Source organism: Pavona decussata, unplaced genomic scaffold (assembly GCF_977016875.1).
Source record: "Pavona decussata unplaced genomic scaffold, jaPavDecu1.1 SCAFFOLD_240, whole genome shotgun sequence".
NCBI classification, from domain to species: domain Eukaryota; kingdom Metazoa; phylum Cnidaria; class Anthozoa; order Scleractinia; family Agariciidae; genus Pavona; species Pavona decussata.
Window position 1 is genome coordinate 212,921 of NW_028145645.1, and position 15,299 is coordinate 228,219.

Sequence of the window (15,299 nt, forward strand, 5' to 3'; positions counted from 1 at the left end):
CTTGCATTATCGCAACCTTCAATTATATCTGTCTTTGGGGTTGAAACTGACGAAGATTCATAGGGTTCTTGCATTTAATCAGAGTCCATGGTTGAAACAGTATATTAAATTCAACACACAAAAACGAACTGAAGCAAAGAATGCTTTTGAGAAAGACTTTTTCAAGTTAATGAATAATTCAGTGTTTGGTAAAACAATGGAGAATATCAGAAAGCGGGAGGATATCAGACTTGTGACTGATAAACAAAAATTATTAAAACTAACATCCAAACCAACTTTTGTAAGCAGTAAAATATTCAATGAAAATTTAGTGGCTGTGCATAAAATCAAGGAAACACTAACTCTCAACAGGCCGGCATATGTTGGAATGTGTATTCTTGATCTGAGTAAAACACTGATGTACAACTTCCATTACAATTATATCAAACGCCAATACGACGACAAGGCGAAACTCTTATTTACAGACACCGACAGCCTGACATATGAGATTGAAGCAGATGATGTTTATCTGGATTTTTGGAAAGATAAACATTTATTTGATAACAGTGATTATCCACAAGAAAGCATATATTATAGCAATAAGAATAAGAAAGTTATTGGAAAATTCAAAGATGAAGCAGCAGGCATTCCAATTACAGAATTCATTGGATTGAGATCCAAAATGTATTCATACATTAAAGACAATAAGAAATGTGGGCGAACTGCAAAAGGAATTAAAAAGGTTGTGATCAAGAAAGAAATCAAACATGCTAATTATAAAGATGTATTATTCAATAAGAAACAACTACATCACACAATGAAAACCATTCGAAGCAACAAGCATCAACTTGGGAGTTACGAGATAAACAAAGTGTCATTATCTTGCTTCGACGATAAAAGATTCATACATGAAAATGGCATAACGAGTTACGCTTACGGTCATTACAAAATAGACTGATAACATTCTTTCACTTTTCTAGATATCAGTATCCATCCTGTGGAGAAGCAATGTCGTTAAAAAAACAAAATCTAACATTCTGCTTCAAGCTTAAAGTGTCATAAAACCAACAATGTTCAAAATCATTGTGGAATTGAAGATTGACGTGTTGGTGGTGTAGGATATGGCGTTGCTTCCACCAATCTAGCTGCTCTTCTTGACAGCTTAAATCTCCGTTTTTGATCATCTTTTCGAGTTTGTCTCTCCGTTAATAGGATTATTTGCTCTTGCAGTGAGCGCCGCGACTGTTCATTTTTGATGGCAATGCGACACTGGCTAAGAACCTCTTCCATGACATCCATCTCCGCTTCCAATTGCTCAAGGTTGGAACTGCCAAGATTAGTATAAAATGATGGGATATCCAGCTGAATATTCGGCTTTAAATGCTGTATTGTGTAGTCTTTGGCATCCATTATGTGGTTGCATACACTTTCGTAGCGTTGATCTAACTGTTTCTGAGAAATAGGCATCTTGACTCATCAACTTCACAAATGACTATGTGATTCACTGAAAAATTTCACAAATGACTATGTGTTTCACTGAAAAATTTCACAATTGTGAAGCAAAATTGTGAAGATTGTGATTGGTTGAGAGAATCATACGACTGTCATATGACTTGAAAACAATAGGGCAAGTTTAGACCTGTCAGCGGGAAAGTCCCTTATGTATGACATCATCAAGTTCCTGTTTTTCTGAGAAGTCACGCTACTGTGATTTTCCGGTTGTGAATATTTAAACGCACCATTAATATAAAAAAACAAATGAATTACATATAGTTTTCCAATAAGTTTAGAACTATATGAATCAAAAGACTTGCAGCAGTTGGATTTCGTGAATACTTCTGGATTCAGCGGCTGGATTACAGTTTTTGAATTTCAGCTGTGGATTGCAATTTGTAATAATTTATTGGATTATTTTTGGACGCATCTTTGGACGCAGTAGTTATAGACTTGGGGGAGCGAAGCGATATGGGCGCAAAAAGACGAACGTAGAGAGTAAATGCGCCGGTACCCCCAAGTCTATAACTACTACCTATTCCCTTCCGAATGGTTCATTAGCAACGAATTAAATTAAACTAGGCTTGGGTAATAGCGAGCAAAAGGTGAAAAAGTATTTTGTTTTATGGACATGCGAAGAACCGTGAACCCCTCTCTTTAATCAGACGTACCTTGAGTATCTGCCCATCATCCGGGTACTCATCTAGGATTTTCCTCAACTGTTGGATGAGCGTTGGTTGAATCAAATCAAAGCTGTCATCATCATTGTTCGCTGAATAAACCGAAAACAGGGACGTTAACATGATCGTAACTAAACGTTTCTATGAAGGCATTCCACTTAAAGCTTCTTGCAGATGGGATCGTATCTTTTAAAAAGAAGCGAAGAGACGCAATATATTTATATTTTTCATCACGGCAATGCTTACTGACACAATCACCTCCAGGTGGATAAATGAGGGTGATAAATGTCGCCAGCATTATTATATTTAGTTCTTTTACAGGAAAAGCGAAATCTTCATGAAGAATGAAGCAGCACAATTCGGACGAATGGTTTATCCCATCATAATGCCTCGTTTTTTCGTAAATGAACAAATAAGAAAAAATAAATAGAGAAATTAGCTAATCGATTAATTGAACAAAAATGAAAAAGCTGGGAAGATGCATGTATTATTCTAAAATCTAGATTTTCAGCAGCATTTGCATGCATGTTAACAGTCGTATGATTTTCAAATTTGATAATGTATTGCACACTGAGCAGAATTAGAATTAGCCGATTTCTGAAATTATCAAAAATCGGGCGTCAGTCGTGAAATTTCGAATTCCTTCATATTTTGCCCATATAATCTCTATAGTGGAGTATTTTCAAAAATAACGTTAAAAGTTTCATCAGCGTGTTATTTTTTTCGAAATCGGGCAAAGTTTGAAATACGGCAAATTAGCGTCCTTTCGGTCACGAAACTTACTGAAAATTACCCATTTTCATCTCGCTCTTAGAAAGAAACGAAATGTCCTCCATTAATGAAATGTTTACGAAATATAAACACATCCCTCTTCTTCATAATGCACTAGTTAAATTTAGATAAGCTTAAAAATTGGAAATGCTTCGGCCGTTAGAAGAAGCCCCATTTCGGCAGTTTAAAAATTTAGCAAATTTCATCCAATTTCAACACAAAAGAAACCCAATTGGTACGTCAAGTTTGAATTTAAAATGAAGACAATGTTAAAGCACAACCTTTGTAGTTTACTGTGTTAAAATACTTCTGGCGGCAATGCAAAAGTATCCCGTTGAGAGCCCAAAATGTGAAGGGTACTTTGACACGAGGAGAGCCTGTGAAACAAACAACCGCCGTCACGCTACAAATCAAGTCTTTTGTTAAATTATTACTTGCAACAAAGAATATGTTTTCTATACGCTGTACAGAAATTGCTAATAGTAGCTTATTCTCTGTTGAGCTTAGTAGGTAACATTTTGTATGATTTTGTCAGCTCATGTATTTTTGCACATGTAGAAGTCAGGATTAGGCACATTTTGCCGGTTAGTTGTGTAATAGGAAACTGTTACTTTACATTATTCTGCTTCGGCTACATTCAAAAATACAACAGTCAGGAAATACCAAAAGTCAGAGTATTTCTAAGCTTTACTTCATCTATTGATTGAGGTTTTAAGACAGGAAAGGCAATTACTTTAGAATTATCAAGCAAAGATGGTATAAATTCACTTAGAAGAGGTCAAAGTTAACAGCAGAGATCAGCTATGTGATTGTCGCATCGCAGTATAAATATTTATGAAATATTGCTATAAACTAGCAGTTTATTCTAGCCCTGAATTCGAAAAAACTTGCTAAGGAGTACTTACCACGGTGATCTGATCTGCAGCGCCAGTAACTCGTTTTAAACGGAAAAAGTTGAAATCCTTGTAACTGCGTGACTCTGACAAACTAAGGCGTGATCAAAACCGCGTGGGACCTGGTAACCGAACTATCTTCCCACGCTCTACGAAGGCGAACAAGTAACAAACGACAAACAATTCCGTATGTTACCTCTTTAAATATGTAGTTCTTGAAGTTGCTAAACCAGTCGTCTAGCCAAATATGCACTCCCCGTGATTGAAAATGTTTTTCTTTTTCTTGGCGGGGAGGGGGGAGGGGGGAGGGAGGTTCCTTGCGCGTGAGATCTAGCGGACGTTTAGAACACAGCTTAGTGCCCTTTTTTCACCAGTCATTTTATATTTTCTACTGTATGGCACTTATCTTTGCAAATATCAAGAACGAAGTGGACAGTTACTATAGTGTTTCCTAACTACAGCCGAAAGAGTAACATTATTGGCTGGAGCTTCCATCTATGATACAGTAGCAAGTAGAGTAGACATTTTCCTACAAGAAACGACCACACATGATCCTACGACGGACCAGCGCACAAAAAGACTGTTTTGCAGCCTAGCCTGTTCCAAGCTCCAGAATAGTGAGAACCGCGAAAACATGAACCCAAATTTAAAAGCACCCTCTCTCTGCACAATTCCACTCATTTTGTTTCCTCGGGTTTTGGTTTGAAATTTGGGCGTTCTCACTATCTGAGAGCTTTGAACTGGCTAATGTTCAACAAGCTAGTATTATGCCAAATGAACATTAGCCAGTGAGAAAAGAGAACTCGAATGACATTCCAGGCTTTTTGAGCTTCTCCGAGTAACGTATCTGCACTTGAAAGACAAAAATTTGACTGTGTTGCAGTCAAGGAAGATGCTACGTATAGACATAAAATGCAGGTGTGGCCCCATACAGCTTGCAATGTCTACTCTACTTGCTACTGTGTCAGAGATGGAACCTCCAACCATTAATGTTAGCCTTTTGTTGTAGTTAGGAAACACTATAGTAACTGTCCACTTCGTTCTTTTCGTGCGCTGGTCCGTCGTAGGATCATGTGTGGTCGTTTCTTGTAGGAAAATGTCTACTCTACTTGCTACTGTATCATAGATGGAACCTCCAGCCAATAATGTTACTCTTTCGGCTGTAGTTAGGAAACACTATAGTAACTGTCCACTTCGTTCTTGATATTTGCAAAGATAAGTGCCATACAGTAGAAAATATAAAGTGACTGTTGAAAAGAGGGCACTAAGCTGTGTTATAAACGTCCGCTAGATCTCACGCACAAGGAACCTCCCCCCCCCCCCCCCCCTCCTCCCCGTAAAAAAAAAAAACAACAAAACACGTTTTTCAAGCACAGGGAGTGTTTATTTGGCTAGACAGCTTGTTTAGGAACTTGGAGAACTGCATATTTAAAGAGGTAAAATACGAAATTGTTTGTCGTTTGTTACTTGTTCGCATTCGTAGCGCGTGGGAAGATAGTTCGGTTACCAGGTTTGATCACGCCTTAGTTTGTCATAGTCACGCAGTTACAAGGATTTCAACTTTTTCCGTTTAAAACGAGTTACTGGCGCTGCAGATCAGATCACCGTGGTAAGTACTCCTTAGCAAGTTTTTTCGAATTCAGGGCTAGAATAAACTGCTAGTTTATAGCAATATTTCATAAATATTTATACTGCGATGCGACAATCACATAGCTGATCTCTGCTGTTAACTTTGACCTCTTCTAAGTGAATTTATACCATCTTTGCTTGATAATTCTAAAGTAATTGCCTTTCCTGTCTTAAAACCTCAATCAATAGATGAAGTAAAGCTTAGAAATACTCTGACTTTTGGTATTTCCTGACTGTTGTATTTTTGAATGTAGCCGAAGCAGAATAATGTAAAGTAACAGTTTCCTATTACACAACTAACCGGCAAAATGTGCCTAATCCTGACTTCTACATGTGCAAAAATACATGAGCTGACAAAATCATACAAAATGTTACCTACTAAGCTCAACAGAGAATAAGCTACTATTAGCAATTTCTGTACAGCGTATAGAAAACATATTCTTTGTTGCAAGTAATAATTTAACAAAAGACTTGATTTGTAGCGTGACGGCGGTTGTTTGTTTCACAGGCTCTCCTCGTGTCAAAGTACCCTTCACATTTTGGGCTCTCAACGGGATACTTTTGCATTGCCGCCAGAAGTATTTTAACACAGTAAACTACAAAGGTTGTGCTTCAACATTGTCTTCATTTTAAATTCAAACTTGACGTACCAATTGGGTTTCTTTTGTGTTGAAATTGGATGAAATTTGCTAAATTTTTAAACTGCCGAAATGGGGCTTCTTCTAACGGCCGAAGCATTTCCAATTTTTAAGCTTATCTAAATTTAACTAGTGCATTATGAAGAAGAGGGATGTGTTTATATTTCGTAAACATTTCATTAATGGAGGACATTTCGTTTCTTTCTAAGAGCGAGATGAAAATGGGTAATTTTCAGTAAGTTTCGTGACCGAAAGGACGCTAATTTGCCGTATTTCAAACTTTGTCCGATTTCGAAAAAAATAACACGCTGATGAAACTTTTAACGTTATTTTTGAAAATACTCCACTATAGAGATTATATGGGCAAAATATGAAGGAATTCGAAATTTCACGACTGACGCCCGATTTTTGATAATTTCAGAAATCGGCTCTTAAAAGCTCAAATTGAGTTGTTTTTAACATAATTATTCTAAACAGACTTAAATAAATTAATATACATACCCATATGGCAATGTCTGATGTCTAGACTTCTTCTTTACTAAGACATCATCTAAAATGAAATGGTACGGATAAGAAATAAACCTCTGCTGGGATCATCAGACATAACATAGACAGAATATGCAATGCAAAAATCAAAAATAGAACTAAAGCAAACAATTAACCTTCTTTTTTCTCAAATTTTTATAAGTTGACCGGCAATATAATGGTAAGCAAAGATATTTCTTTTTGCAGTTTTTTAGTGAACATGAAATTAAATCAAACAAAAAGGTTTCGTTTTCTGGATCAATACAATATACAATACAATATTTATTTTGCCACATACAACAATTACAGATGGAAACAAATGATGAAAATTGACGAAAGAAAATAAATGGCGAAAAAACCTGAAAGAAACCACGAGGCTTATAAAGTCAGGCTTCCTCACTTTTAAAAAATAGCTATCTTATATTAGAATTACAATATGGACTTATGATAATTAACTTTGACCGCGCACACGTACACACACACACACGCACACACATATTAAGTAAGTTAGTTGAGAAATACAGCCTTACAGAAGTTAATACCTAGAGAGAAGAAAATCTTTAAGCTTTCTTTTAAAATAAGCGGAGGAGGATCGAAAATTTATACTGAAATACAAGCTTTCGATTCCGTCTCTTTGTCAAGTGGTGTAGGACGTTTTGTCACATGATTGAGTTGATAAAATATCACGTGACAAAACGTCCCGGTAGATCGTTGGGAGCTCATATCCAACATCGTGATTCAATGTCGGAGCCTGGCAATGAATAGGCCTTATCACGGTTTTCGACGCCATTTTGACGGGTAGGCAAACAGGCTTGAAATAACAGTGTTTGTATGGAAATCCGATGTCAAATAATTTTCATAAAACATCGCTTCTGAAAAATTCATGAATTGGAAACTTTTAGCACTAGAAAAAGGATTTTAAGAACAAAATTAGAGGGATGTAGCTGTGACAGAAAGCGTCCAGTCGTGTTTTGAACTTTCCATACATTTCCCTGTATTTTTTCCCTCGAACTATTTTTAGTAGCAGTTCACGGCTGGTTCGCTTTACAGACAAATGTATGGAAAGTTCAAAACACGACTGGACGCTTTCTGTCACAGCTACATCCCTCTAATTTTGTTCTTAAAATCCTTTTCCTAGTGCCAAAAGTTTCCAATTCATGAATTTTTCAGAACCGATGTTTTATGAAAATTATTTGACATCGGATTTCCATACAAACACTGTTATTTCAAGCCTGTTTGCCTACCCGTCAAAATGGCGTCGAAAACCGTGATAAGGCCTATTTCAATAGCCTCTCTAATTCCTCTTTTGAATGCGGATGATCCAAATTCGGGAACGCGCCCGAATTTGGATCATCCGCTCTTCGTTCTTCATTTTTTATAATCTTTGTTTCCTGTTGTAAATATAAGTTCGATTTTTGTAAGGTTAAAAGTGTTTTAGCATCCGAAAACGACATTTTTGTCGATGGATCGTCAAAGGAGACGTCGCGGCCGACCGGCGACGGGACGTTCAGTGGACTCTCTGGAAGCACAGAAGTTAAAGCGGACAGAGTGGAGTGGATGTAGAAATCCTGTGTGGTTAACAAGATACGTCCACCAAACGTGGAAAATTGGTAAAGGGATAAGTCTGTTTAAAATAGACAACGATTTCGCGGCACATACGCTTTCGCTGGAAATGGCAAAGCTTTGGATGAACTCGCGAGGATTTTCTAGATATCAATCGTACTGTTTGCTCATATAAAAGTCAACTGTCAAACGGAGAATTCAACTGACAAACAAAATCAAACATTAGTGTTTTGCTTTGGATGGAAAAAATTGTACAACACTGAGACGCCAAGCCAATAAATATGTGATCAAATGTGCGAGTTAGTTGTAGCCGTCTATTAGCGGGCTCGAATAGCGGGCAGTAGAAAAAAAAAAAACCAAAAGATTTGCGGCAAACTACAGAATCTATTGTAAGGTTTTCATTTATCTTTAGAATTATGGTAATTGCGAATGGCAAACGCTGTTTTGATTTGACACCATGGCAAAGGCTTCTCAAATGCATTCCAGCATCTCGGAAGGACGCTCAGTGTTGTTGTTACTAAACGGTCGCATCGCTTCTTGAAGCTTGCGGATTTCTCGTTCTTCGCCTTCTCGCTGGTCTAATAAAATCAGGCTATCGAGCGAACACACTATAGTAAGTTTATCACTGAATGCTGATGAAATACTGGATTTAAGTGCGTAAGTCTGAGGGAGCTTCTCGGCTTTTCGAACCGCGTGTAATAAAAAAAAGTCGATTCCGCGAGACATCGACATTGTACTAAAATAAAACCGTATACGTTCGCATAAGTTCAGTCATAAGTTCTGGTATTTCTTGAATGTCATGGGACATGCACGAAGCGGTGCTGCAAAAATCCCCATGAGTTTTACATGGACAGCCTTTTTGTTTCTTTCTAAAACGTGACCGAAACGCTGGCCGGTCATTTTTATTTTTATGCCAGCAAGTTATAAGACTTGCCCGCCGTATCCCGCCGGTGTTGTGTACTCGCTTCTAATTGGTCCAAAAACAATTGGCTTGACAGCGCTTTCGTTATCGCTCGCACATGCGCCGAACCGTGAAACTCTCCCTTTAAGAGTCCCCGTTTTATATAAATTATAAATGTGGGCAATTTCAATTTCCCCTAAGATTTGCAACTGCAAGTAAGTTGTTGGACTGTACATGAACGATCTCTTCTTTTCCTGTAACCTGCGTTAAATTTTCATCGCCAAAGGCTTAACTGTTGCTGCATTGTGTTTTGACGCATCTTAACACTAAACCCACTGAATTGAAACATATCCATGGAACAAGGATTTCTTTCCTCGCCGAAATACACACCGCGTTTTCGCAATGAAATGCAGTGATCGAAATAGTTCAGTATTCTATTGATAACTTCATGGTACAAGATGAATGCCAACTAAAACCATACGTAATCTTTACGACCTTTCTACTGTGTGGTGCCGCAATCTAATTAAAATAGGCCGACGATTTCGATCACTATTTATCCATTTCCGCGAAGAAAGCTACATCTACAAGTCAGCATGACTTCACTGCACTGTTTATCGAAAAACATGTGTAAGAAGTTTGTCTCTTTTAACGCCGGAATTCAAGCTACTGTTTGAGACAATCGCCATGATTATTAAGATATCAGACTTACAAGACCTTAACGATTTTAATTTTAGAGGTTTTCGTTATAGTGACCACAAAAAGCAAAGTTTCACTCTTCAACTAATGTTACATTTACCATTTAGAAGGGAAAGCCGGGGAATGAGTTTCTTTAATCCTCGATTTAAATGGTTTGCAAGAACACGGCAGGACGCGCGTGACTTCTTTCGCGGAAAACGAAGCCTCGATTCCGGGAAATCTAGGTGATATTGTAAACAGGAAGTTTACAAGAAAACTGCTACGAAAAATTCGTATTACTCAACTTGAAACAGATTGAAGGATTGCAATAAGAAATTGAAACTGGGCATGGACATTGTACATAGACATACATTTGTTTGCACATTATAGTAAGGAATTTTATACTTTTGAAAGTTTTGCTTGAGAGGCAATCGATTAAGTTACAAGATCTCCGAACAGTGGTTTTACTGAGTGATGTTTAATCCAACACAACAGGAACAACAAAATATCAAGGAACTAAAGTGAATGTACCATGCAAACGGACTGCTATTATTTAATAGTTCTAACCGTTCCCTAACATGAACTTCACTGAACAAGAACATTGTGCATTCATCAAATTCTACGCTGCACTGAGCAACATAAAGCTTGTAATTACGGCTCACTGGCTTTCCGCCAGTATACCGAGAGCTATAATACTTAGCTGCAGTGATGAAACTTTCATTTGCGCTGTAGCGTTTGAAATGGAGAACGGTTAACATTAACTTTGCCTCGGTATTTATTGCTAATGCCTTTAATCGCTGCCTAGACGATCGAAAATCCCGATCAAGCAGTATGCCAGCACTCAAAAATTTCAACAAAATACCCTTTTCGGTAAAAGCAGAGCCGTGCAGAGATATGGTCTCAGGAGACCTTAGATCTTTTCCTAGGATATCCTTCTTCTTCAGTCAGGTTACCCAACAGTATGTCCATAGGCCTTATCACGGTTTTCGACGCCATTTTGACGAGTAGGCAAACTCGTCTGAAATAACAGTGTTTGTATGGGAATCCGATGTCAAATAATTTTCATAAAACATCGCTTCTGAAAAATTCATGAATTGGAAACTTTTAGCACTAGGAAAAGGATTTTAAGAAAAAAAATTGGAGGGATGTAGCTGTGCCAGAAAGCGTCCAATCGTGTTTTGAACTTTCCATACATTTCCCTGTATTTTTTTTCCCGCGAACTATTTTTAGTAGCAGTTCACGGCTGGTTCGCTATACAGACAAATGTATGGGAAAGTTCAAAACACAACTGGACGCTTTCTGGCACAGCTTCATCCCTCCAAATTTTTTTCTTAAAATCCTTTGCTTAGTGCTAAAAGTTTCCAATTCATGAATTTTTCAGAATGGATGTTTTATGAAAATTATTTGACATCGGATTTCCATACAAACACTGTTATTTCAGACGTGTTTGCCTACTCGTCAAAATGGCGTCGGAAACCGTTTTAAGGCCGTGGATACTTGTTCGAAACGCCTTTATCGACTCAGAAATTCGGATTTGGTTTTTCAGCTGAAAATTTCGCCCATGCACTGGAAACCAATTCCTTTGATTCGGTCTCCGAAGTTCAGCTAGCATTTTCAACAGTTCGTAAACTCAGGAAACACTGGAGATTCCATTTCCTAACACTTTCTTCGACTCAAATTTTCAGTTGAAACATCTGAAATGATAAGACTGTATCAGGCTAAGAAAAGATGCCAAAAGAAAACGATCTGGGAACACAAGATAACTTTAAACTGTTTTGCTTTAATGTTCTTGTTGCACTGGGTCCCACAATTACTACGAAAACTAATGTGTTAGTTATTTATAAGCCCGTCTTTTAGTTTGCATTAATCCTTGAACGGATTCATGCTTCCCCTTCGCATTTTTCGGTGCATAAGCTAAGTAAGCTTTCAGTGAAAGTGTAAAGTTTCTTTACACGCGGTTTCACTGAGTATATCATGAAGAACAACCGAGGCTGATGGCAATGCAATACGAACTCGTCCTTCAACGAGTCGAAACTTGCTGTGATAGAATATGTAGGCACTTTCCGTTTAAGATATAATTTTCAAAGAAAACTGAACAATGGTTTAGAATGGTCTGTTTGCTTCCAAAAACTCGCATCAGAAGCCTTGTCTTTGCTATGCAGCGATGCGAAGGCACTTTAAATTTTGTTTCCTTATCATTTACGAAACGTCCGGCCTCCGGCCTCAAATGAAAACCCTGCCTAAGACTCCTACGAACGAACTCCTCAAAAACAACATTTGAGGAAAATATTAAAAAAATTAAATCACGACTCCTTGCTAGTGGCTACACAAATAATCAGTCGTGATTGAAAGTTTTTTACCAGATGTCAAATTTACAGAAAGGTCATCGGCATTGAAGCAAAAAGACAACACCCCCAATCAAATATTGCCTTTCGTAACACAATATCAACCATCAGCGCCCAGCCTCAAACACGTTTTAAAGAGAAAATGGAACTTAATACAAAACCAGCCTTTCCAACAAGAAATCTTCAAAGAGCCACCATTAATTTCCTTTTAAAAAGTAAAATATCTATTTATATATGACACGCTTTTCAGAACAAAAATATTAAGAGGTTACACAAATGTTTTCATTGTTAGAAGTTGTGCAGGCCTGTCTCCCCTTGCTATTTCCTAACTCTATTATGAGGGAATAAGCACCCTAAAAAAGAAACAGTTGCTTCACATCCGATATGCATTTGACAAGGGACTGTTCACTGTGGCTGCAAAAGATGTTATCAAGCAACATATGGCATTTACCATGAGTGAGACTGAGGATGATGATAGTGATGGTGGGCATGACTATGATGATGATGAAAATGGCAATGGTGATAATAATGTTGAGGATGATCCTGATGGTAGCACTTTTGATAGTGATGCCGTTAGAGAGATCAGTTCTTCTGAGTGATATAACAATAAATTGATGTGCAAAAGCAACACATGGGCTGCTTTATAAGTTGGTTTGTTGCATTTATAAATTCAATAGCTTTTCTTTTCAAATGATTACATGCCTTGATTTTTAGACATAATTTGTTATCTTGTAAAACATGATATTTTAAAGCATCCCTTTACCATCATGGTGGTCTAATTTCTTGTGACCCTCCCTCTTTTCCTGTCAATTTTTTTCATAACCCTTTCTTTTGAAGGGCTCAAAAAACGGTGATCCTCCCCTGTTTTCCACCCTCCCCCCCTTCCCCCTGCTAATTTCTGACAAGTCCCTAACACAGTTAAATCTGGAACATCTAACGAGAACATTTTAGGTAGGAAACGAACGATATTAATTAGCTCTAAACACTCTTCTCTACTATTTAGTGTTAAGCACTGAATATACAGACGGTGAGCTTTTAGTTCTTGTTATGACAGACATTTGACATTATAGGATTTCTATGGATTCACCGTTCGGCATTCTGCAAAATATCTCTGCTGTTCGGATTCTTTGGCTAAATTCTTCAGTGGCTAAACATCAGGTTTTCGGGAACAAATTAAACCCATCTCTCGAATTTACAAGCTGTTGCTGCTTTTCTGAAAATCCTAGCTGACTTTATTTCGCTCTCTTAACGATATTTTTCGAACTTTCGAAAACAAAACTAATCAATTTTCCCGATTATTAAATTTTTAGGTGATAATACACTCAAGAAATCGCTAGTTTTTGTTTACAAATGCAATGCAATCCGACGAATTTCAACGGCGAGTTAGATCTTCCGGATAGATATGTTCCATCGAAATTAACTATTGGGTGCCCCTTGCCGGCCAAATTTCAGCTCACCACTACTCTTCTATGGTAACAAATCATTCGTTTGCGTCTTTCGTCCGAACCAGGATAACATTACCGTACAAATCACTGAAGATTTGATTTAACACCGGGTTCATTTTCGTTTCGCCATAGCACGCAGAAACTGCATAAACCCGTGAATTAACCGATTGTCTTCGATTTATACAGTAGCCGTACAAATATCTTCCTACCTTTACGTTAATTGTCATCGGTATAGAAAATTCCAAGAAAGCTTTCCCAAGTTTATAATAATCCACTCGAATGCGACATTGCAAACAGTACATCAGCGTTGCAGCAACAAACAGGGCGTTTCCAAGAATCGCCCAACGGATTCAATGAAAAACCCTTTGTAACTTCCGCTGACAGTATTTCCGAGAAAAGCAGCTGATTTACATAACAACAGGGCCAAAATATTTACTTTGTTATCGGTACAGAAATTTATCAAACTGTCAACCTAAACTATCAGCGTAAGCGTGTCTTTTAAAGTTTGTCTTCAATCCTTGATGGAACTTAGGTCTTCTTGTCTTTGCATTTTTTTATTTTACTTGTCCCCTGGTGCCAAGATGGCGCATAGGGCCGAATCTATTAATTTTGTTCATGAAGGTAAGGCAAAGTTTCACTTCACTAGCGGTAATTATTTTACATGTTGTTTGGAATAATAATAGTAATATTTATTTATGTGGCGCAAATTCAACTATGCAGTAATCAAATGCGCCTCACATTTAGGAGTTGTGTATAATACTAATAAATAATAACAATTGACGTGGAATCTTGTCTAGCTATAAGGATTACTTTCAATCAACGAGCTAAAACTTGCTCTGACAGAATATGTGTCCTGTCGGGTCAAATTGAAACTGTAAGATTATTTCAGGTAGCCACCTGAACCCCTAATATTTGTGTGTTACATTGTAAATGCCTTTTGTAGACTAAGGGTAGACAAAGTTGGTTGTTGTCATACTTTGCGTTTGTGATAGAATTTTTTAACGGAAAAGAATAGTTAATAGTAGGTTGAAATGACTTGCTTAAGATGTAGTGGTCTTTTTTTATTCCTTCCATGAACTCGTAAAAGCAGGGATTTTAATGTCGACGATGCAAAGGTGCATTAATTTTATATCCTTATAGCCGATGAATATCTTGCTCATGTCGCCTTGAATTAATTGCCTATACTTTTCATTATACCTTCATATAAATGCGCTTAGAAGGCGAATTGTTAGTATAAATATAATAAACTGTTATGAATTTCTTCAGTGTAACGTCAAACTGAAATTACGAATTGATATTTCAATGTTATTCTTGAACCTTACAGTTTCTTGGTTCAGACCGACTAGCGGCAAGCATGGCAGCGAAAACCGGAAATATTCATAAACGCCGGTTGCATCTCCTTCGAATACAGAGAATGAAAGCGGGATTTTGCTTAACAAATTAAGTAGAGATTGAGGGCAAAATCTGATACTTTCGCACACCACGGAAAGCTACTTTCTTGATCAGTTTTACATTAACTTTGCTTCATTTTTTTTGTCGCTAATGCCTTTAATCGCTGCCTAGACGATCGATTCTCGATTAAGCAGTATGCCAGCACTTGAAAATTTCAAAACAAAATACCCTTTTCGGTGAAAGCAGAGTCCTACAGAGGTAAGGTCTAAGAGATCCTTTTTCTTCAACCAGGTTAGCCAACAGTATGCTTAAGGTGGATACTTGTTCGAAGGGCCTTTATCGACCCAGAAATTCGGATTTGGTTTTTCA

At 37.5% G+C, this 15,299-nt stretch overlaps 1 protein-coding gene, 1 long non-coding RNA gene and 1 pseudogene across 5 annotated transcripts in view; 1 reads left to right on the plus strand and 2 right to left on the minus strand.

Annotated features, from left to right (window-relative positions):
* LOC146457559 (ZP domain-containing protein-like) overlaps positions 1–15,299 on the plus strand; it is a 74,254-nt pseudogene that overhangs the window by 43,987 nt on the left and 14,968 nt on the right. The window lies entirely within an intron of this gene.
* Positions 1–15,299, minus strand: part of LOC146457561 (uncharacterized) — a 70,668-nt gene that overhangs the window by 35,384 nt on the left and 19,985 nt on the right. The gene's annotated exons all lie outside the window — the stretch shown is intronic.
* The window catches only part of LOC146457560 (sacsin-like), a 55,342-nt gene that overhangs the window by 35,384 nt on the left and 4,659 nt on the right, over positions 1–15,299 (minus strand). For 2 of the 3 annotated variants that reach the window (XM_085091803.1, XM_085091804.1), the window contains exons 2-3: positions 6,586–6,634; positions 2,145–2,245 (exon numbers count right to left, since the gene is read on the minus strand). In XM_085091803.1, coding sequence (XP_084947929.1) covers positions 2,145–2,245; positions 6,586–6,589 — 105 coding nt within the window. In that variant the 5' untranslated portion in view covers positions 6,590–6,634. Of the gene's footprint in view, positions 1–2,144; positions 2,246–6,585; positions 6,635–13,747; positions 13,926–15,299 lie in introns of those variants that run through there. The other variant, XM_085091805.1, reaches the window with a different exon arrangement.